This window comes from Galeopterus variegatus, unplaced genomic scaffold (genome assembly GCF_000696425.1).
Source record: "Galeopterus variegatus unplaced genomic scaffold, G_variegatus-3.0.2 Scaffold1961, whole genome shotgun sequence".
Classification (NCBI taxonomy): domain Eukaryota; kingdom Metazoa; phylum Chordata; class Mammalia; order Dermoptera; family Cynocephalidae; genus Galeopterus; species Galeopterus variegatus.
The window spans coordinates 100,212-122,640 of record NW_007728072.1 but is presented as its reverse complement, the minus strand read 5'-3'; the positions used below and the strand labels follow the sequence as shown (position 1 = coordinate 122,640).

Below are 22,429 nucleotides of genomic sequence, written 5' to 3'. Positions count from 1 at the left end.
AAAGCTCAAGGGATGAGAGGTGGGAGGATGGAATCATCAGGGTAACATAGGCAATCAAGAGCTGCAAGTTAATGACTTGATAAATGCCTATTCAGAATGCTTTTCTTGTGCAGGAACTGAGATGAAAAAACACTGCCCACTGCTTCTCCCACCCTTTGCTCCACCCCAGTGCAGTCCATAAACGTGACAAAGCTCTGCCCTTGGTACCATATGAACCTCAGAGCTGGTGCTTCAGACCTCACAGCTTCGATTTCACTGTCTTCAACCTCACCTGCAGTTCCCCTCACTCAGAACAAAAAAATGGCAGGGCTCTTAGCAAAGCACAGAGCAGCAGTTCTTCACTTGGTGTCCCTGGTGGGGATCCAGGGAGTCCATGGGCACCTTGAAATTACATGCAACTTTTGATGCCTATGTATTTATTGTGCATTTTTCTAGTGAAAGCATCCACAGTTTCATCACAAACTCAAATAGATCTTTGACATAGAAAAGCTTAAGAACTCCTGCATTAGGCGGTCTTTAAACTGAAGAAGTACATAAGAAAGGCCCAAACTCTGTTACTCTCTGAGGTTTAATTAAGATTTTTGTGACCGAAGGAATGGGTGATTTGGGCTTTCTAAGCATTAGGCAGAAGAGATGCACAGACCACCACAGTGGGAACAGGAAACCTGGCCCTTTCCTCCAGATGTGTATCACTGGCAAAAGCACCTTCCCCAGCTGATTCTGAATCAAAGGATTTGGGAAATGGAAGGGACCTAGAAAGGCACAGACCTGGCTCTCCAGAGGCCCAAAGAAGCCAAATATGTGTTCCAGGGTCACACGGCTAGAACAGAGGCAGGTTCCCTCTCCTGAGCCCTCCTCCACTTATGTTCCTACCATTCCACTGGGACAGAAAATAACTTTTAAAAATCACCCATTAGAATACTTTTTTTTTTAAAGCCATTGAGTGAACGTGATTAAATGTAAAAGTACTTTTCACTTAGCACATCAAATGTGGCAACAAAAATCAGGCAATAAAACTAATAACTAGACAAAGCTTTTAAGAACTTTCTGGGTGGTTGTTTTAATATCTGATTGTGTGGGATCTACTAAGAAATTGTCAATAAAATGTTCATCTGCAGAGAGACGGTCAAGGTAAAGCACACACACCATCTATTGACTTTCAAATGGCTGCTTGCAGTTCTTTGAGAATTCAGCACTACCAGCTGGGAAACATTGAAACCAGGCCCTTCCAAGTCTGGAATATACAAGGGACCATATGGCTCCAGCAGAACACTTCAAACAGACAGCTGTATAGCTATAATTAAATCTGTAGTAGTCATGCTATTATTTACTGAGCAGATTTTTTAAAAGTACTCGTCACTGAGGTCTCCGAGAACATGTACCAAATTAGAACAATAGAGAACACTGAAGGATCAGAAAAGGGAATCAAGGCAAAAGTAAGGTTCTGTCACAAGGGCAGGCAGCAACTATACACAAGTTTCCCTGAGACGTTCTTCATCTGTACCTAAAAGCCCTCTGACTGAGCCACCAGTAGGTTAAGATCACTTGACTGATATGAATATTGAGCCTGAGGGTCCCTTCACTCTTTTATTTCAGGGTACACCGCAGCTCAAAGTCCTGCCTCTTATTTTTAAATTCCAATGCCATTCATTTGGCATTCATCAAATCAGAAAATCTTAAAAGAATTCAAAAACCGTCTAGTCCATTCAATGACTATATTTCTAACATACAGTCATTTGCTTCTTCTTGAACATTATAATGAAAGAAAAAGCATTCAAGAATTAATTCAAATATCACCACTGCCAACTGCCCAGTCCCTGCAAGAATTCATATTCTATTCCCTTCTCTGAGCCAGGACATATAACACTCTCCATTGCTTACCGGTTTGTCTCACAGTCTGTAACGAGAACCCACAAAGAACAGGCACTGTGTGCTGTTCATTTTTGCAGTCCTGATCCCTACTACAGCATTTAGTGCAAAGGAGAACTCAATAAAAACTTCACAACTAAATTAGCGATAAAGCTCTATTTCCCATATAATTCATCCTTACATTGAAACAAAAACTGCTTTCATGAAACTTCCACCTGCTATTTTAATTTTATGGCTGGAGCAACATACAGTCATCTATTCTCTATCACTGGAAGGCAACTTTCATGAACTTTCTATACCTCAAGCTTTCTCATCTTTAAAAGTTCTGGATGAGTTACTTCAACTATTCTTCTTAGGTGAGTTCCCCAGCATCTTGCTCTTCCAATTACCACATCCACTCAATCATTTTTGAATAATGGGCATCTTTGAAAAGTCTAAATCTGATAAAAGTCATAAACTTTCTTTCCAAATAAGGTAGTATTTTCCACATGTTCCTATTTACTTCATGTCTTGAACTTACTTAGTTCACCTTCACCCTTGTTAAATTCCCATGGTTTCAAGCCTGTCAAGATCATTCTCCATCTTGATTCTATTATTTAAAATATAGATAGCTAACCTTATCAGTTTATTGTTATCTAAAAAATCTCTCAATCATGCATTGTGTCTTAATCCAAATTGCTAATAAATCTGTTCAGAAGAGCAATGCAAGCTAAAAAGTGCCAAGGCATTAGAAACCCCTTCCATATGTACATTGGTTATTTTTTTTTTTTTCCTTTTTGTCTTTTTTCGTGTCCGGCAATGGATCGCAACCCTCAGTGTCATGCCCGTACTGGACCGGGACCGGCAACGGGATCGCAACCCTCAGTGTTGCACCCGCACCTCGCTTAGCCAGTGAGCGGGAACCGGTCTGTATGTGGGATCCGAACCCTTGGTGGGAGCGCCACCGAGCTCCCAAGCAGCGCACTGTAGCAGTGTGCCACCGGGCTGGCCCCTGTACATTGGTTATTAATCAACACAGTCTGAGTTCCATTGTTTATCTAGCTAAGAGCCCTCTGACGTTCTCACAGCACTTAGATTGTCAAAAATGTTTATGACAATAACACTAGGACTCTATGGATACCTCACTATAATCCAATGTTCTGCTCAGGAGAGAAAACAGTACATAATATATTTACATTCATCTATTCAACATATATAGCAATAATTTGGACCATAGGTTGGCAAACTTTTTGAGTGAAAGGACAAATAGTAAATATTTTAGGCTTTGTGGGCAACATACAGTCTTTGTAACATATTTTTTAACAGCCCTTTAAAACTGCTAAAACTGTAGCCATTCTTAGCTTGCCAGCCATATAGGAATGAATTATTGGCAGGCTGTGGCTCATGAGCCACAGTCTGTTGATAACCTCTTCAATTTTGAGGCAAATGGCCTATTGGTGAAGACACACATTTAACCAAAAATTAAAATACACAATTATTTGATGACAGTTCATGATGGAAAAGCATACTGTACAATGAGAACTTATAAAAGCAGGCCCTATCCTAGACTGGGAAGTCACAGAAAACTTTCCTGAAGAGATGACATCTATAGAGAAATAATAGGTGAACAGCCATTGCTTGAATAGGAAGAGTATTTCAGTCAAAGGAAATAGCATGTGCAAAGGCCCAAAGGCAGGAGGGAGAATGGCAAGCTAGTGGAACTGAAAGAACACTGTGTAGCTGGAGTCAAGTCAGCAAGGGAGAGAACCTTGCACATGGCTTTTGGAGAGAGGCATTAGGCAGGATAACACAGGGCTTTGAAGGTCATGCCAAGGATTCTGGGCTTTATCATAAAGGCAATGAGTATTCATAAAATGGTTTTAAGCAATGAGTGACACTTTCTGTACACTCCTTCAGTACAAAAGCTTGTCTTACATTTTCTATATATCCCCCCAGTGCTTTGTCAGGCCTCTACATTCTCACCTTTAAAAATCATAATGATATGTATGAATGGAAAAATAATTTTTAGTGTACTACCACAGACTGGCTGGTGGCTGTCACTTTCAAGAAAGCATAGAGGGAAGAGAAAATGCCACCAGCACAAAATTTTGTCTGTATGTTCCTATGGAGCTATTTAATAAAGACTCATTCTAAATTGAGATCTGTTCTAATAAAAACAAAAACAGTACACCAATGTTCTATTTTACTACTTTCTCCTGAACCACTCCAAAAATTAAAAATACATTGCCTGACTTGGTTGCTCCATTTTACTTGCTCTATTTTCACCTGACTACTTTGTTTCACAGTTTTTCCCATTCCTCTATTCTCAAGGAGGACAGGGAAGGGGGCAGAGAAAAGGAAGTAATATTTACTAAGCACCTACTCTGTGCCTGGTGTACTTCACATTATCTCCTTAATTCTCTTAAGAACATGAGGAGACAAGTTTTTTACGAATTTTTTTTTTGAGATTCAGAGATATTAATTACTCAGAGATATAATTACTGCACAAGATCACTCAGCTAGTGAGGAGGGAAGCCAGAATTTGAACCAACATCTCTAGGCTTATAAAACTCAGGCTTTTCTACTACATCAAGTAAAACATTTCCTATTATCTAGAAAACACTGGAATGATTAAATATTCTCTCCTTTGATTTAAATCCTTTTCTCCTATTTTTCCACACTGAGACATTACAAACTAGGAGTTTAGAACAAGAAAGCACAGCTAAAATGAAGACAGGATAGCTCATCACTCACTTTAGACCATGTGGGCACAGATTAAAAAATACATAAGCATAGGGGCATATAGCCCCTAGCATAACTATATTAGAGAAGGAAGAATCTTATAATAAGCATTTTCTAAGCATTTTATTTCTTTTTTTCATTTTTTTATTTTGATAAAACCTGCACATTGTACTTCAACACATCATTTAAAAATTAAAAACCATACAGGATTTTTATAACTGAAAACCAAAATGTGACATGAATCCAGGTCTTTCAAAAGAACTAATTGCACTCTACTCCCTTAGTGGGACTTCCCTCATGGAAGATATGGGGATAGAAACACTGACATATCCCCATGATAATCCCTTCATGACACATTTTTACAGATGTTTTTATGACATAGTGATGAAAGGAGCTACTCCATGAGAATGCTCCACTTTAAAAAAGAGTTTCACAACTATTTTAAATGGTAGTGGCAGTTGTTATTTTTCTAAACAAGATTTTCCTTCTATAAAGCAGTGACTGCAAATGCCTTCTTGGAGATCATAACTCAACAAGACAGTAAATTATCTACCTAGTTTTCTCTTCATACAACGCCTCCACACAGAGGCTACTTATTGTAATTCCCCTTGTTTATTTCTCAGTATCAAAAATAAGCTGATATTGAAAAAGGCTTTATCCATAAGTTTCATTTGAGAAAAAGTGAGTAATGCAATCAAAGACACAATAAGAGAAGCTTATTTCATTTTGACCAAAGGTCATTCTAGTACATAGTTGGATTTCTATCTGACTTGTTCTTGCTTATTTTCAATAATATACTTGGATCATTGCCACATTGCTGTTTTTTGGAATCTAAACTATAACAAAAATGTAGGGCTGGCCAGTTAGGTTACTCAGTTAGAGAATGGTGCTGATAACACCAAGGTCAAGGGTTTGGATCCCCATACCAGCCAGTCAACAAACAAACAAACAAACAAAAAGAAAAATGTATAAGTGAGACAGGGTTATAATGTATATGACTAGTAAGTCCAATAATAAATCCCATTCATTGATAAATCCTTTCTAGGTTTGATCTGCCTTACCCCTAATTTTGCACTATTTCATGTCATAAAAAATGAAGTAGCTCATATCTGAAAACAGAATGTTGTACGGTCCATGATTTGAAATGAACTACACTTGGAAAAACTTGGCAATACCATGTCATCTTACAATAGAACATCTTTCTGTGCTGACAGCTGGCTTTTACAATATGTCCTTGAGACGCACTACATTTTGTTTTAAATAAAGGAAAAAAAATGATTCGGCATCGTCTTTCAGCTATGTCAATCAGCCAGCTAACTATGTTCATTCAGTTTTCATTATAAGAAAAATGTGTAAATGGATTTTAACAAATGAAAGAGCAAACTGTATTTGAAATGTTAGCATTTACATGATTGCCCCAAATGAAAAAAATTAAAAATGTATGAGATGGGCAAGAATGTGCACTTCAAGCAACCAGTTAATATGATGAAACACTCTGCCAGTGCTCATAAGAAATACCAATTTTTAAAGTTGCCAGAATGAAAAGATAAGACAATAACAATACTCTGAGAAATCACATTTCTCAAAAAAAGTCATAGTCATAGTCATTTTCTCAGCCTTAAAAAAAAAACGTTCTGAGAGAAAGGGTAAGAAGCTTATTCTCCCTAATTAGTCATTATCATCATTACCTTCAGCAATTAACTCACAAGACTCCTGCCTCGCCCACAGTAGAGAAGGTGAGACATCCACATAGAAAACAATAGCCAACATGTGAGTCCATGTAAAGGGACAAATTAGTGAAGCAAATAGTAAGTACTAGATGGTGCTAGAAATTCAAGACAGAAGTAATTAACATCAGCTGGAATATTCAAGGATGGATACAAGGAAAAAGTAGCATTTAAAAGGTTTTGAAGTAAAAGTCAGACTTGGAAAAGTGGAGAGAAAAAGAGACATTTGGGTCCAATAGAAATGGTCACACAATAACAATATTCATGGAAATACAGCCAGACAGGTTTCATTAGAGTAGGGGGTAGAGAGGTAAAGTGTACAAGTTAAGAGCATAAAATCCCAAAATGCCAAATTAGCAATGTAAATTTAAAAGATGAGGAATGGTATCTAAAACAAAATTGACTTCCATCCCACCTAATCTTACTGCAAAACAAAAACAAAACCAAAAAGCAGTACAGCCCATTTAAACCATAAAAATAACTCCACTACAGATGCAAGAAAAAAATTCTCATGCTTTCTGTCTGATTGTGGCAGCCAAGATTGAATAGAGGAATACAAGGGGAATAAATAAATAAATAAATAAGAAGAAGAAGAACTATGATAATGAAGATTTGTATAATATTTTAAAATGTATTAAGCACTTTTCACACAACAACCTGTGGAGAAGGCAGTTCAGTCTAAATTACAATACCTATACCATGCGTCAGAAAACTGACATTCAGAAGAACTAAGGTTTAACCTGCTTATTTAAGTCTTCAAAGCTATGATCAGCCTAATAAAGAAAGGTCAATAAATATTGCTTTTTCTTTTTACCAGAAAAAAAAACTATTATTGTAATGATGTGTATCTGTCAGACTTAATGTCCTGGAGGTAACTGCATCTCCAGTGAGAATGAATACCGAACAGGCTGAAAGTCAAAGAACGATGGGATATTTCAGTAAAGCCCAAGTGAAAATCCAGAAATCAAGTGAGTTCTAACTCTTTTATCCACCGTGGTCTGTGGACATGTTAACTAGCCAGTCTAATCCACTTTTGCTAATTCTACAGGTGACTCTGCAAAATAAATAAATAAATAAATAATAACATTAAAATGTTTTACTTCATCAAATTTGAGTAGTCTTTGGCCATTATTTCAAAGAATTCTAAAAGCCACAATATTTTCCATTTATTGGATAAAATAAGCTATTCACTTGAATTGTCAAACTGAAGACAGTTGCATTCCAATTTATTTTTTTTCATTTCTTACCTAATTATTTATCCAAGGAAGAATGTTTTATTTGGCTAAAACTCTTATCTTCTGTTATTTTTGTTGTCTAAAATGGAAAGATGCTTCTAAAGTCCCTTGTTTCTCTTTGATTGACAGCTCTGGCCCACACAGTAATCTTGTCTTTCACTGAACTCCCGCTGCACTTTACTATCAGCACCACACAGTTTATTTGTTCTCCCCAGATAGATATAAACTTATAATCTGAGTGCATATATTATGCTTTTTTTAAATCATACATCCTCTTCTCACTGACTTCCACCAAGCCCACCCAGAGTATGGGCACACAACACTGAGCCTTTTAATCACTGTGGCACCAAAAACTTCCATCCAGTCACCATAAGATCCATAAGAATCTTTTTAATTATTGGCTTTTTTAATACAATTCTGATAATTAGCCTATTCAGCATGATATATGCCTTAAGAACCAACCAATGGCCATAAACCGTCAATTGGACACCTGTCTGTTTCTCTGTGGCTTGAGACCCAAAAGAGAATCTAATCCAAATAGGCAGAATTTAGGGCCGGCCCAGTGCGCCGCTTGGGAGCACGGTGGCGCTCCCGCTGAGGGTTCGGATCCCACATACAGACCAGTTCCCGCTCACTGGCTGAGCGAGGTGCGGGCGCAGCACCGAGGGTTGCGATCCCGTTGCCGGTCCCGGTCTGGTACGGGCGCGACACTGAGGGTTGCGATCCGTTGCCAGACACGAAAAAAGACAAAAAGGAAAAAAAAAAAAAACAAATAGGCAGAATTTATTACACTCATTAAGAGCACAGGCACTAGGACCAAATGAAGTTCTTCCACTTCAATGCTATTTAACTTTAGGAAAATTCCTTAATCCCTTTGTGCTTCAAGTTTGCCAATATATAAAATGCGGTCGATAGAACCAATCACAAAGCATTAGTGTAAGTAGGTGTCTAAGCTATGACAGCTGTTGTTAATTATTGTTTTCATAGGAATAGACTCAATACTATTGAGTAGAGCCACTGATTGGTCAACAGCGCAGCTAATTTTGAAGTTCAAAGTTTACAATGGCTCCCTATGCAATGACTCAGTTTTACTTTCTACTCTCTCGAATGTGTATGCATAGAACACTGATTAAGCATGAATGTCAGCTTGTATGATTAACCACTGGCTTTCACATTGTAGAAAAAAATTATTGCTGCGCTTTTAACATGGCAACAAAGAAAAAGAAGTATTGTTTTCATCAGTTCTAGGGGGTGAAACCAGATCATTGGCATAACACATGGAGAAGTCAGGACATTCTGCTGGTGACTGATAAGGTCATGAGATTCTGCTGAGGCAAATAAATCAACCAGCCATTGGACCAATCAGACAAGTGAGCTGAAAACAGTGGGAAGTCCTTCTCTTTCTAAAGAAGAGCAAGGAAAACTTTCTTCCATGGTGTGACCTCTTCATAAATTTCCTCTGCAGAGACTCCCTGTTGAGAGGGAAATCGGGAAGCAGCAGAGTTGCAAATATGCCCCAACATGTAAGGAATGGTTCCCTGACCTTTTTATTAGCTATTCCAGATGACAGCACTCCTTCAAAGCTCCTAATAAAGTACTTCCAAATAAAAAGTATAAAACTTTTTATTTAACTAACTGTACAGTCTGGATGTTATTTCACTTAAAATTCTCCTAAGGGGTGGGAGGGAGGAGCAGGGGAGGGAAGGAAGGAGCTTCAGAGCCAAGCTGCAAATGTGTTGAATAATGCTTCAAAGAGAACACTTGTCCGATTCTTCTTGCAATTTTTATTTTGGTCCCAAATGCTGACCACCAAGTAGTGCTCTTGAGATGAAGCCATTTTTGGTTGCCAAGGAAATTCCCACACAGCCTGAAGAGCTCTCTGAGAGCTGGGAATAGCAACACCTTTAGCCGAGGCAGTGAGAAACATACAGGTGGCCAAGTCTTCGGTCACTGCACTTTTCACCTCTTTACCTCAGAATACAGGCAATTAGCCAGTTCGGACATCCAATTAGACCAGGAGGATGAACCCAGTTTTAATCTCTATATTTTAAGCTTCTGAAAAAAAGCCTCCAAAGTGAGCTGGGAAGCAGATGCTAGTTACTGAAATTCTTTTTACTTTAACTGAATCACCAAGCTTTTAGTGAAGTAAATCATAGAGAAGAAATTCAAATTTGACTGGCAAACAGTATCTTAGCAGTGGAGGAGGATTTATTGAAGTGTTTAAAAGATCTAGGACACGATTGGTACAATCTTTTAGAAAGGTGATTGGATTAATAATACATGGTGACCCAGCAATTCCACTTATAAAAATTTCTCCTCCAGAAATACTCATGAAAGAATGCAGAAAAATTACCATATGGTTATTTCTTAAAGGGTTATTTGCAATTGCAAGGAACTGAAAATAACTCAATATGAATTAATAGAAGATCAATTCAATAAAATATGACTCATGTGTACTATACAGCCTTTAAGGAGAATAAGGTAGGTGTCCATGGTATCGTTAAGTTAAAAAAAACTCAAGCTGCAGAACACTATGATCTCGTTTTTATTTTACATATATACATATCAAAGTATGCATAAAAAAGTCCAAAAGACTACCTCAAATTGCTAATAGCTGTTATTTTGAAGGGTTAGAATATAAAAATTTTCACTTTCTATTTTATTCATTTTTGCTTTGTTTGAATTATACAGCAATTTTGTAGATTTTGCATCAGAAAACTAAAGTTTGAAAAAATATTTATAGATAATAACATGTTACAATAGCACATAAGGAATGATTCCCTGTATATATTTACGATTCTAAAGTTTTTTAACCATGCCCTTAGGGTGTTCATCATGACATATTGCCGTTTTCCAGTTTTGTAATAATTTTGTCACTTCCAAGAGGAAAAAAAGATTGTTTTATGAGGTCTTGGTCAGATATAGGTAACACCTCTATCAAAGATTATTGTTGATGGCATTCTACTACTCTCTGCAATATATTCTAAGTGTATTTGTGATACTGGCATAGAAGCAGAATGCTACACATTGAAAAGAGAAAAAAAATGACATCAAATATAAAATGTACCAGTTTATTATTTAAGATATGTAATAACTACAGTCTCTTTTGTTAAATGTTGAATACAGGGACACAGTATCCCTAGAGTTCAATTCTTTCACGGGTAAGGTAAGAATGTGCCACAGAACCCCCTCGTGGCTGCTCTGTCCTGTTCCTACAGACCCGATGCTCCTTTCTGAATCATAAAGACTGTCACCGTTCTTCAGCGAGGCCTCCTATGAAGGTTTCATGAGTCAGGTGACATTCCCCACGGCATGCCTGATGTCAGCCAACAGTAACATCAACAAAGGATTGCAGGATTGCAGGTACAGATACAATCACTCAAAAGCTCAATCTCAGGCTGGCTGGTTAGATCATGGTGTTATAATACCAAGGTCAAAAGTTCAGATATACAGACTGGCCAGCCACCAAAAAAAACAAGAAAGAAAAAACTCAATTTTGCTGCTCTTGGTGATCTACAATAATTTCTAGTGCATTAAAATATTTTAAAATTTTGATTAATAATAATTAACGAATATAGTTAAGTGTACATGTAAAATATTTTAACTAGGAAACTCTTTTTCTTTCTTACAATATTTCTATGGCACAGAAGAACTTTCTTTGCTGACAGTAGTAAGGTCTTGACATCGATGGCTAACACATTAAGAAATTGGCTATATTGGGTCTATTGAACTCTCAGTTTAATGCTCTGAGGTGCTCATACAATGCTCACTATAGAAACAACATCAGATGATCCAGAACATTGGCAAATTCCTCCATCCTGTCACAGAGAATCCTAGTGATCTTTTTAAAATATAAATCAGAACACAGAACTCTCCAGGTAAAAATCCTAAAATAGTGTCTCACTGCACTTAGAATAAATAAAAAGGTCCCTCTGTGCCTGACCTCATCTACCACTGCAAACCTGCACACCTTTACTCCAACCACTCCAGACTTTCTGGTTTGTCTGTTGTTGAGTACACCATACTCATTCCTGCCTCAAGGCCTCTATTCTTGCTTTTTGCTCAACCTAGAAACCTTTTTGCCCAGATCTTCTCTCTGGCTAACCCTCCAACTTAAAACGGCTTTCCCATACTTCACCTTACCCTGCTTTATTTTCAAGGTAGCACTTATTATGTGAAATTATCCTATTCATTTCTTTACCTGCCTTTGTTGTTTATTGTCTATCTCTTCTCAAAAGCACAGAAGCTCCATGAGTCAAAAGATGTATCTGTGTCATTCATCTCTGGAACCTACCACTAAGAATACTTTCTAGCACAGAATATACTTTTTGAATAAATAAATTAGCTCAAGTCATAGCAGCATACAGCTATATCGGTGATTTAGAAGTTCAGATTTATTTCAGCTTCACAGTTATGTAAAACCATAGTCTTAAATTTTACAAAAGGCCCCTCTTTTTCCTACCTGAAAACACAAGATAGAGCTTAGTTCTGCATACAGGATTATCTGCTTCATTTTAAAGCTGACAAAGAATCTGTTTTTAAGTGAATGCTAGTTTTCCGATCCCAACAAATGGCTTTCAAGGAAGTATAGCATCAATAAAAGGGGAAATTCAACTGTCCAATTTTGAAACACACAAATTCTTGAAATCAGTATTAATATCACTGCCTCTCAAATACTACTACTAACCATCAACTGTTAAAGCTCTACAAATATGGAAGAGAACATAGGGTGGGAAAAGGAAGCCACGTTAAGTCAAATTTCTTGTAGAGATGAAAAAGATGATAACAAACATCAGTGTTATTAATTATCTAAGCACAAATGGATCCTCTCTGAAAGGGGTCTGAGTAAAATCACTGCGTGGCTACCCAAGTTCCCTTCAAGGACCCCTGGCTGAAGAAAAGCTGTAGCCACTGAGCCACAGGAGAGCTCACAGCAGCTACCAAAACTCTAGTGACTAAGGACGTCTAACAACTAACCACCTCCTCACAACATGACTTTTGCTCTCGGATTTTCACAAATGTGAATCCATTCAGAGCTCTTCTGGCATAGCAGTGTCTCACCGGTCCTTGAAAACATGCTAAAGACAAATATCAGAACCTCAGAAAACATGGGCCCTTCTTAGCCACTGCACCTTCTCTGTGGTGTGAAGTAAGACCACCCACCCATAGTGTGGATTGCCGAGTTTTCTGGCTGAGCCGTGGAAAAGAAAAGGAGTTGCTTTTGTAGTTTTTCGTCACTGTGAATATGAAATACCTATTAATACTAAGGGGAGCTTTATATGAGTCCTGGGTTGAAATTATACCTTCAAACCATGAAAAAGTCATCTCAACTGAACTTGGTGGACTCGCCCCTGTATCACAGGTGTGTAAGAAAAGGATTGGGGCCATTCAATCACAGAATGTTTCCTTCTAGATTTTATTTGAACGCAGTCATGGCTTAGCAATTTCAAAAGTATATGTGGTATAATGTTTTCATCCTCTTACTCTCTGACAAAATATTTAAATTCAGATGTTTCTGTAAAAGACCAAGACTTCAAAATCAGAAATCAAAGCAGCCAAGTATATTTAAAGATGATAGGCAATAGATGGTGCTAAAATGATTATAATACACTTTAGTAATTAACCTTAGGCCAAATTCCACCAGAAGACCTGTGGGATAGATTTTCAGATAAACTAGTTAAATAATGAGTATCTATCATGTAAGTGATAACCAGATAAGCAGTTACTAGGTTATGTGAGCCATAAGTGTCTCCTGAGAATCTCTAAAATATTTCTACACCTACTGTATCCACCGAAACCTACAGACTGCAATTTCACTTAAGGGTGGACATGTAATTGAGATATTATTGCATTATTGATAAATCTGAAAAAAATCAACTCCTTTTAAAATCATTGTACCACAAAGCACAGTACTTCTACAAGAGGTAAAACTGTTAGAGGTAAAATGATGAAAAAAACTTTCTTGTCCTCAAAGCTGATTCTGTGCTCACATGAAATCTAGAACTAAAGGTACTGCATTTGATGAGCACCCATCTCACATGTAAATTTTTTAAAATAGAAAAGGAATATAGGAAAACAAGTCAATCTAAGGTAATCGGGGAAGATAACTAGAAAATATTTTTTTAAAAAAATACTCCCTAGCAACAAAATAGAAGAGATTATTTACGTAGATTTACAACTAGATGAGCTCCAGATGTATTTTTTTATTCTACTTCTCCACAGGTGTTTTTCGGCTTAATAAATATAACATCCAAGTTGGAATATTGTGAAGCACTGAATCACCTAAATTTTGGCTATGCTCTTTTGCTGTTAACTATTTTGAGCTATTTCTCAATAAGGCAGCCGCTACTGAAATCTTAAGTACATAGGCTTGGCAGAGCCAGAAAGAAAAAGTGCAGTCCACAGATTTGTTTCTTCTGTTTTCCCAAAACAGAATCTCATAAAAAATATGCCCTCAAATTTTGTCACTATGTAGCTGTCAGAAAGAGCAATTCTGTTCCTCTTCATAATTCTGAACGTTAAACTCGTTTCTTGTGCTACTGGGAAGTTATACAGCTCCAGGAAGTCGCAAGGCACCATCACAACTGCTCAAATTGTATCCAGGCAGAATAATCAGTCAATCAGAAATTTTGGTCCCAGTCAGATGGAAGTTTTTTGGGCCAACTTGGACAAGCACACAGGACAAGTTCGACTTTACTGCCAAGATCACTTCCAGGACATTGGCTAATTAATTATAAAAGCTTTTTCAAAACAAATTTGAGCCTGGTAACCTTTTTTTCCTACCCAAACAGAAAGAAAGGAAAAAAAAAAAAAAAAAACAGGTTAAGAAATAAAAGCCCAGGTTTACCATAGCTTCTTTCATCTTATTTTCAAGTCGATTTTCTTTTTCTTGTCCTAAAATGATCCAAGAGCTCTTTTTTGTATTTGAAGCAATAGCAGGTATAGGAATAGCAGGTATAGAAACTGGAAATATTAGTTTAAATTCCTACTCTACCATTGGTTGTAGAAGAGAACATGGGTGAGTTACAAAGTTTCTCTTCAAACTGTTTGGTAGAAAGCAAAGAATGGAGTTTCTTCCTCTTTTGGGGAGGAAGAACTGGACTCATTAGATTACCTACAGCTACTGTCACAGATACAATTTAAATAGAGAATTGCTCTTATAATGATTATTCATCAACCTTCGTTTACTAGCTTGGGAAACAAAAGGAACAAAATTCCTGAATTAAATCTTCTTGGCTTCATCTTCATGCAAACATTGATGACTATGAGATGCTAGTAATAGGTATCAAAGATTCTGGTTTTAAGAATCTCCAATCACATAGGTTTTGTAGCAAAATCAATACCCAAAATCATAATGTTCCAACATAATACTAGAAACAAAATCTTATATTATATGCATCTTAAGCCATCAAACTTCTTCTGCATATGCCCAGCTATAAAGAGGTCTAAGAAGGTCAGAAATTTCTCTCAGCCCACATTTGCCAGCTGCTTGGTGAAAATTCCTGGCAAGAAAAGAGCTGTCCCTAATAAAAGAAGGTTTTCTCAAAAAGTCTATCAACCAGATATTCCTAACCCTACTTACTGCACTGCTTTATCCAGATCAAGACCCCTGGCAGATCTCATAAATAATCAACATTGCTGGATAAATTCTGAGTGGAGCCATAATGTGCAAAATAGCTTTGAGGGAAATTCTAGTGGCCTGAGTTCTCCCTTTTCCACTACTGGTATACACCTACCAGTATATCCAATATTTAAATGATCTTCTCCCTAATCATTTCAAGTGGTAGGCAGATAGGAGGGAAAACAATCTATATCAGCATTTCAAAGAGGAACAGCTAAAGAACTCAAGAATTAATCTCAATGTAAAGGGGAAAGAAAGTAAAGAAATTAGTCCTGATCCAGAGAGTCCCTCTCCTGGGGAACACAAATGAATAAATGAAGATAAGAAGGATAGCACCAGATTTCAGACAGCTAGCCAGTTTTGGAATGAGAACCAAGACCAGATTTTCCTGCTTCACATTCCTTGCTCTTTCCAACATATGCCACTTCTCCTACAACCTTGGTGAAACAGGCTAGGATTTCTGTCATTTTTTTAAACACACTGCTTTCATTTCTTTGAAGCTTTGAGATTTTCCATTAAGGAAGCATTCTTTTATAAATATTAATATACTATATTCTTGAAATATAATCTCCTTCCACAGACACCTACCCAGCTGGGAACACAGCCCAGTTTCTACCATATTCTTTTCAAAAGAAAGCAAACAGAAATTCAAAATCTGATTGCTTCATTTCACATAGGCTACTTAATTATATGTTTCAATAGACCAAAAAAATATACAGCTAATGAGACAATTTAGTTTTCATTACAAGTATCCCCCAAAAGTTACCAACTGCCAGCATTTCTTAGCCCTTTATAGTTTACCAAATCACTTTTTCATAAATTATCTCATTTAATCCCCACAGCAAACCTAGGGCAGAGATCATTACTATTTTAAAGCTGAGACAACTGCAGGTCCGAGATTTAAATTGCCCCAGTGAATGCATCTCTAAGTACTGGAGGAGACCCAAATTCTTGTCTGCTGATGCCAGCTCTCTTCACAGACTGCTTCCCCTTCCCTCAGAGAAAGCACAAACTCCCATCTGCACAGAATGGGCCATTATAAGTGAGGCAACCATCATTGCTAATCTTTTCCCAGCTAATCTTTTCTTAGACATACATTGTCTTGCATTTCAAAGAAGCAAGCATTCTTTGCTTACCTGGTCCTTCTCTGGTTTATCAGAAATGTCATTCAGACTGGAGGAAGTCAGATTCCTATGGGTCATGGCTGGGCTACCTGGAAAAACACAAGTGAACTCTAATTAAAGACTTCTTTTCAAAAACACAAAGACCAGTTGCATACTTCATAAATGCTAGTAAATGATGATGAGAATGGCGATGGTGCTTTTAATCATGTTAGGATTTTCCTGAAGAGTTTTCCAGAGCCCAGGTTGGAGTACAAACATGGTTAAATGGAAAGTATGTAAAATCCCAAATAGCTGTATAAGTCTTATTGCCTGATTCTGTTTCGAGATAAGTTAAACTTTGAAAGGAACTCTTAAAACAACAAGCATGAACATAAATATACTCCTGGTTTGGTTCACCTTTTCTCTCTACCCTTCACACACATGCTAATCTACCTGGGTTCTTTTCTTCTTCCTGTCACCTGCAGAGATCAGCTCTTTCCTCAGTAGAGCTGGCCTTGGATGCAGGCCCAGACTGTCTCTCCCCAGGCCTCCACAGCCCTTCCTAGAGCACCATTCTGAACAACCCCCAAAGCTACCTGCATTCCCTTCTCCGGCTAACACTTTTATATATACATAACTAACATTTATTGAGTGATTATCATGTGCTAAGCATTTTATATGATCTCTCCCAGTTAGCATTTTTTAAACCTATTTATTTATTTATTTTAATTGACACACTGAAATTGTACATGCTGATGGTACGATCTGATGTTTTGATACATAAATATGTTGTATAATGATTGGGTCAAGGTAGTTAATGTAACCATTACCTCAAACATTTATCATTTCTTTGTGGGGAAAACATTTAAAAGCCTCTCCTCTAGCTATCAAGTAGTATACAAAACTTAACTGTTAACCATAGTCATCCTACTATGCAATAGAAAACCAGAACTTATTCATCCTATCTAAATATAATTTATTACCTCTTGTCCTGCTAATACTTTGATCAAGAATATTTCTTTGTAGTGGGCATCTGATCTAGAATCCCCATTCTTTGCCTCAAAGAAGTGTTATCCCAGGCTCCCTTACTACTCTGCATTCCCATTTGCCAAACTAAAATAAGCAATATCTTCCTGGCAATATAGCTGCTGTAAATAAAATTCACTGGCCATCCACCCAATGATTTCCAACCCTGTTACACATGAATAGAGAGAAGGGACATCCAAAAGAGATATAGACTATTTTTAAGTAGACCATGTTAATCAACAGAACACTTAACTTTCATTCTCCAGTTGGACCTGAAATTTCTAGGCTTAGTAAGCAAAAGAATAACTAGCCAGGGTGTTTGACCCAACCCCTGCAGGGTGCTGAGTAATGAATTAATCATTAGTCCTCAATGATCTGACTCAGGCTGGTCTTCACAGTAAGGGGACAAGGGTTGAAAAGAAGCACTGAAGTTCGAAGACAGCTTCATATTTGCTTCCAAAAGATTCTTTAGATTACAGACTTTAATTCCTTCAGATAGAATCTTCAACACACAATTTTACAAAAGACTAAAATCTACTCCTAATAAGTTAGTCTATATAACAGCATCTCTTTAAGTAATATAATTGCCTTTAACAACTAGATCAGAAAAATCATAATTTTTTTGAGCTGCCAAGACAGGATATTTTCCACTCTGCTGCATTTCACTGAGTGAGCACAGCCCAGATCTCTTAAATCCTTTACCTGGTAGGGTGTTTTATTCTAGGAAAATTTGAGCACAAAGCATTATTCAAAGGAAAGTAACATCTGAAAAAATGCTTTAACAGCAAAATTAAAAGAACCCCTTTGAAGTCCACATTTTCTTCTTTCAACCGCATCCTAGATTTAAAGTGTCCACTCAATACAAAAGACACCAGGTAAAATACGAATGCCCTCAAATAATGCTGAGATTAAAACTAATAGAAAATGATGAGTAGGTATAATTTTGCACTTTACATTTAATAACATAACTAGTTATTTGGACAAACTGGGTGAAAGTCTGCCTGAATAAGTGAAGAAATCTGGTACTATATATTCCTAAAGCAACAAAGTCTCAGCATAAGTTAAAAGCTGCTTGTGTAAATGAATAGGTAATACTGATTTCTAACCATCAAATCAATTGTATGTAAGTGGCAGTATTGAAATAATCCGAAGGCAGGTTATCATTAAGTAATTAAAATTTCCTGGGCAATAGCCTAAACTCATTGATTTTCTTTGGAAATTCTTTATAATTACTGCAAAGGTACATTTCAGCCCAGATATTGTCCTAACTGCTGCAACATCTTAACAGATAGAAGCCAAATGAATAACATCTTTATTATAATGATAACCTTGATTGATGTTCCAAGAAACCACATACAGTGCCTCATCATTTCTGAAAGACAGTTGTAGTATGGTGCTATGAGTCAAATGTGTCCCCCAAAAGTTCACATATTGGAAATTCGATCTCCACTTAGCAGTGTTAAGAGGGTGGGAAATCCAATTATAGTATTTGAAAAGTGGGGCCTTTGAGAGGTGATTAGATTGTGAGGACTGTACCCTCATGAATAGATTCATCCATTCATGAAGTAATGAATTATCATGGGCATGGTTCTGATGGCTTTATAAGGAGAGCAAGTGAGAAGGTTAGCTCTTTCTTGCTCAGGCCATTCTCGCCATGTGATACCCTTCATTGCTATAAGAAGTCAACACTGAGAAGAAGGGCTTCTTCAGATGTATTCCCTGGACCTTGGGCTTCCCAGCCTCCGAACTGTAAGAAATAAATTTCATTTCTTTATAAATTACCCCGTTTCAGGTGTTCTGCTATAAACAACAGAAAGAGACTAACACATATGGCTATCTATATTTATACTATAAACGGGGGGCAGAGGAAGTCACAGGTCAAAGGAAGATGGAGAAATCAGATGGAGAAGAGAAGACTGATGTTAAGAAACAATCAGATCTATTGACCCTCCTAATCTTGTAATAAAAGTAATTAATATTAACAGCTTCACTAATGTTTAACTTTGTAATACACTGTAAGAGTTTGGAAGTCAATACCCTAGGTAAGTAAGCAAGATGATCAACATTCTCCAATCTTGCCCCACCTCCCTCCCTAATGAACTCCCCACACCCACTCCTCAAGACTTTGAACAAGAGACAAATCCTTCTTACTGCTCTAAATCAATGGTTCCCAAAGTGTCATCCCCAGACTGGCAGCATTTGCATCACCTGAGCACTTGGTAGGAATGCAAATTCTTAGGACTCGTCCCAGACCAACTCTATCAAAACTGTGGGTATGGAGTACAGCAATGTGGGTTCTCAGCAACCCTCCAAATGATTCTGAAGCATGCTAAAGATTCAACCACTGCTCTAAATAAACAAGTTATCTTTTTTTTTAATTGAACGTAATTGATTGTATATATATCTGTGGAGTACAGCGTTAAATATCAATATCCATGTGCAATATGTGATGCTCAAATCAGTATAATTAGTATATTCAACATTACAACTTAACACAATGTAACCATTTTATGTGGCCCCTTACCAATTTCTAGCTATAACAGGATGTGTTCTAGTTGCAATCTGAGTTGAAAAAAGCACATATAAATGGGAGTAGCCAGAGGGGTAATTCTAATAACCACCCTCCTCCAAACTACTGCTCTAAGCTATATATCTCAAACAAATTATTAAATTAGCATGCTCGCCAAATGAACACACACAAAAAGATCATACTTGGCTTTTTCTCTGAATCCTCACTTACACTATCAAATAAATAATTTTGTTTTGGAAACTCACTGTTTAATCAACCTTTTCCAGAAACATATTACCCAAATCAAAGAAGAGAAGGACAAAAGCCAAAAGAGATTACAAACCAGATTATATGTGGGAATCAGAAATTCGTGTGTGGCATTTTAGCAAACCCAGGAAACTGTTACAACACAGGACCCTAATAACGTTCTACTGTGTATATTTTGCACCTAACACTCAATAAGACACATTATCAGAATAAATAAGTGCTTTCTATCTAGAGTTTTGGCCTATAATGTAAACTCATTATATTGTAATCCTGACTGAGTTGGGGTACTAGAGGAAAATGTCACCTTGTACCAAAAAGGTGAAATACAAAGGTACACTATGTTCCTTCTTGGGAAGGTGGCGATTCATTCACTCACAGCTACCCCTAGTAGGCCTATTCCATCTAAAATACAGGGCATACAAATGTCTTGTGATTGTTCTTGGTCCAGAGAAACTGTTCTTTTTAAGTTTGATTTTAAAAAGAAGAGAACCAGTCTCAAGTGCATAATTATAATTAATTCCCATATCACTGTTTTCTGGCTATGAGAAAAAGAAAGCTTTGGAGAATCACATTTTCAAGCAGTTTCACACAATCAAATGCACTTTCATTTTCAAAGTACCCACTTGGCAGGTACATACTGTTTCTATAAAAATTAATTAATTACATAGTGTACTAAGTTTGAAAATCATTGTTATTCTTTAGCATACATGTAATGATTCATAAAGTCCTCTGCAATTATATCTATTAGATACAGTAAAAAAGGAGGGAGGAGAAAGTAAGCACAGGAAGAGAATGATATTTAAATGTGTACATGATAGATAAAAAATGTAAATATGTATGTAATACAATGACACCTAAATTCCCCCTTCACCTCATACCTCCATAATGAGCCAAGAGAAAACCTAGGGACAAACTAAAACAAAGATCCATGGCCTATGAAATAAACTGGGTTTTGTAATCTTAGTAACAACTAAATAACATTTTAGCATTAAAAATAACTAGGGTAGCTTACATATAACACACATATAAGTGAATCTGAGTGTTTATGTCAGAAAATTTGGAGGTATGGGTCTGATTTGCACTGCTTGGGACCATAAAACTAATAGTAAATGTAGTTTTAGAATACTGCATGTTAACGTGTTCTGTACCTTAAAGACCCACTGATATTCCTACCCCCACACCTTTGCTGACATAACAAATCTACCAAAAGATGTCTATATCCAAGATTAAGGGTCAACCAATCTTTTTGAGTACTAGGTACTTTAACTTACATTATCTTATTTAATCCTCATATCAACACTGTGAGGCTAGTATTATTATTCCCACTTTATGGATAAACAAATGAACTTCAAGGAGATTAAGTTCATGGTCACACAAAAAGTAGTAAAACCACAATTTAAACCTGGATCTCTTAAAACTAACCCCACTGTTTCTGAGAAGAAAACCAATCACTTTATGTTGCTTACATAAACTTACATAAACACATAAACTTTGTGTCTAATGAAGAGAAAATGTAATGTACAACTACAATGAATATATTCTGTTTACATGCCAATTATGTGCAGTATAACATCATTAAGGATGTTTAAGGGAGATATGTTCCTGGTTTACAACTTAGTTGTTCCCAAAGATGGAGTTCGTAGTATTTCTTTACTTTTTCATTTTCATCAAGAAAAGAAGGGAAAAAAATATTGAACTCAGCTACTCTGTTTACCACTGTAACTAAATAGTAGCCTCAAAGCACAGCTCTGTGACAAAGAATAAAGGACATTAGAAGCAATAGCAATAAAATTATAAAAGAATAATATCCCATGAGTCTGAATGTCCTAATTCATAGTCATAGCCAGGTGTTAGTAAAATTCCACAATGTACCTACAGCCAGTTCTCCATTATTTCCATATTGGTTTTCCACATTTCAGGTTATTCCAACTGTAATTCTTCCCCCTTTCAACTACTAAAAACGGGAATGCAATGGGGCAAGGAGAATAAATAACTTGGAATATTAAAATGAGTTTAATCAGAAAGTCTAGAAAATGGCTACAAGATAAGCTTAGATTTTTGTCAGACAGTTTCCTAGTTTTCCACAGCAACAGGTTACCAAGAGCTGTCCCCACCAAAAATAATTATAAAGTAAGCTTGTCTTTAGAACCCTCAACCCATTCTCATTTCCCACTCCCTAAATAAAATACAGAAATATTTTAAATGTAAATATTAGAATAAGGAAAGTTAAAAATACCATTGGTTAGGAGTCCTTTGAAGGAATTTCATAACTCAGAAAAAAATCTGGGTATTTCTGCTTGTTTCATTTTTTTTTTTTTTTTTTTTTTTTTTTTTTTTTTTTTTTTTTTTTT

General features: G+C 36.7%; 1 protein-coding gene across 2 annotated transcripts in view; it reads right to left on the bottom strand.

The window, feature by feature from the left end:
• Positions 1-22,429, bottom strand: part of SLC4A4 (solute carrier family 4 (sodium bicarbonate cotransporter), member 4) — a 209,139-nt gene that overhangs the window by 133,735 nt on the left and 52,975 nt on the right. For both annotated transcript variants that reach the window (XM_008579814.1, XM_008579815.1), the window contains exon 4: positions 16,310-16,386. In XM_008579814.1, the coding sequence (XP_008578036.1) occupies positions 16,310-16,386 (77 nt within the window). The remainder of the gene's footprint in view (positions 1-16,309; positions 16,387-22,429) is intronic.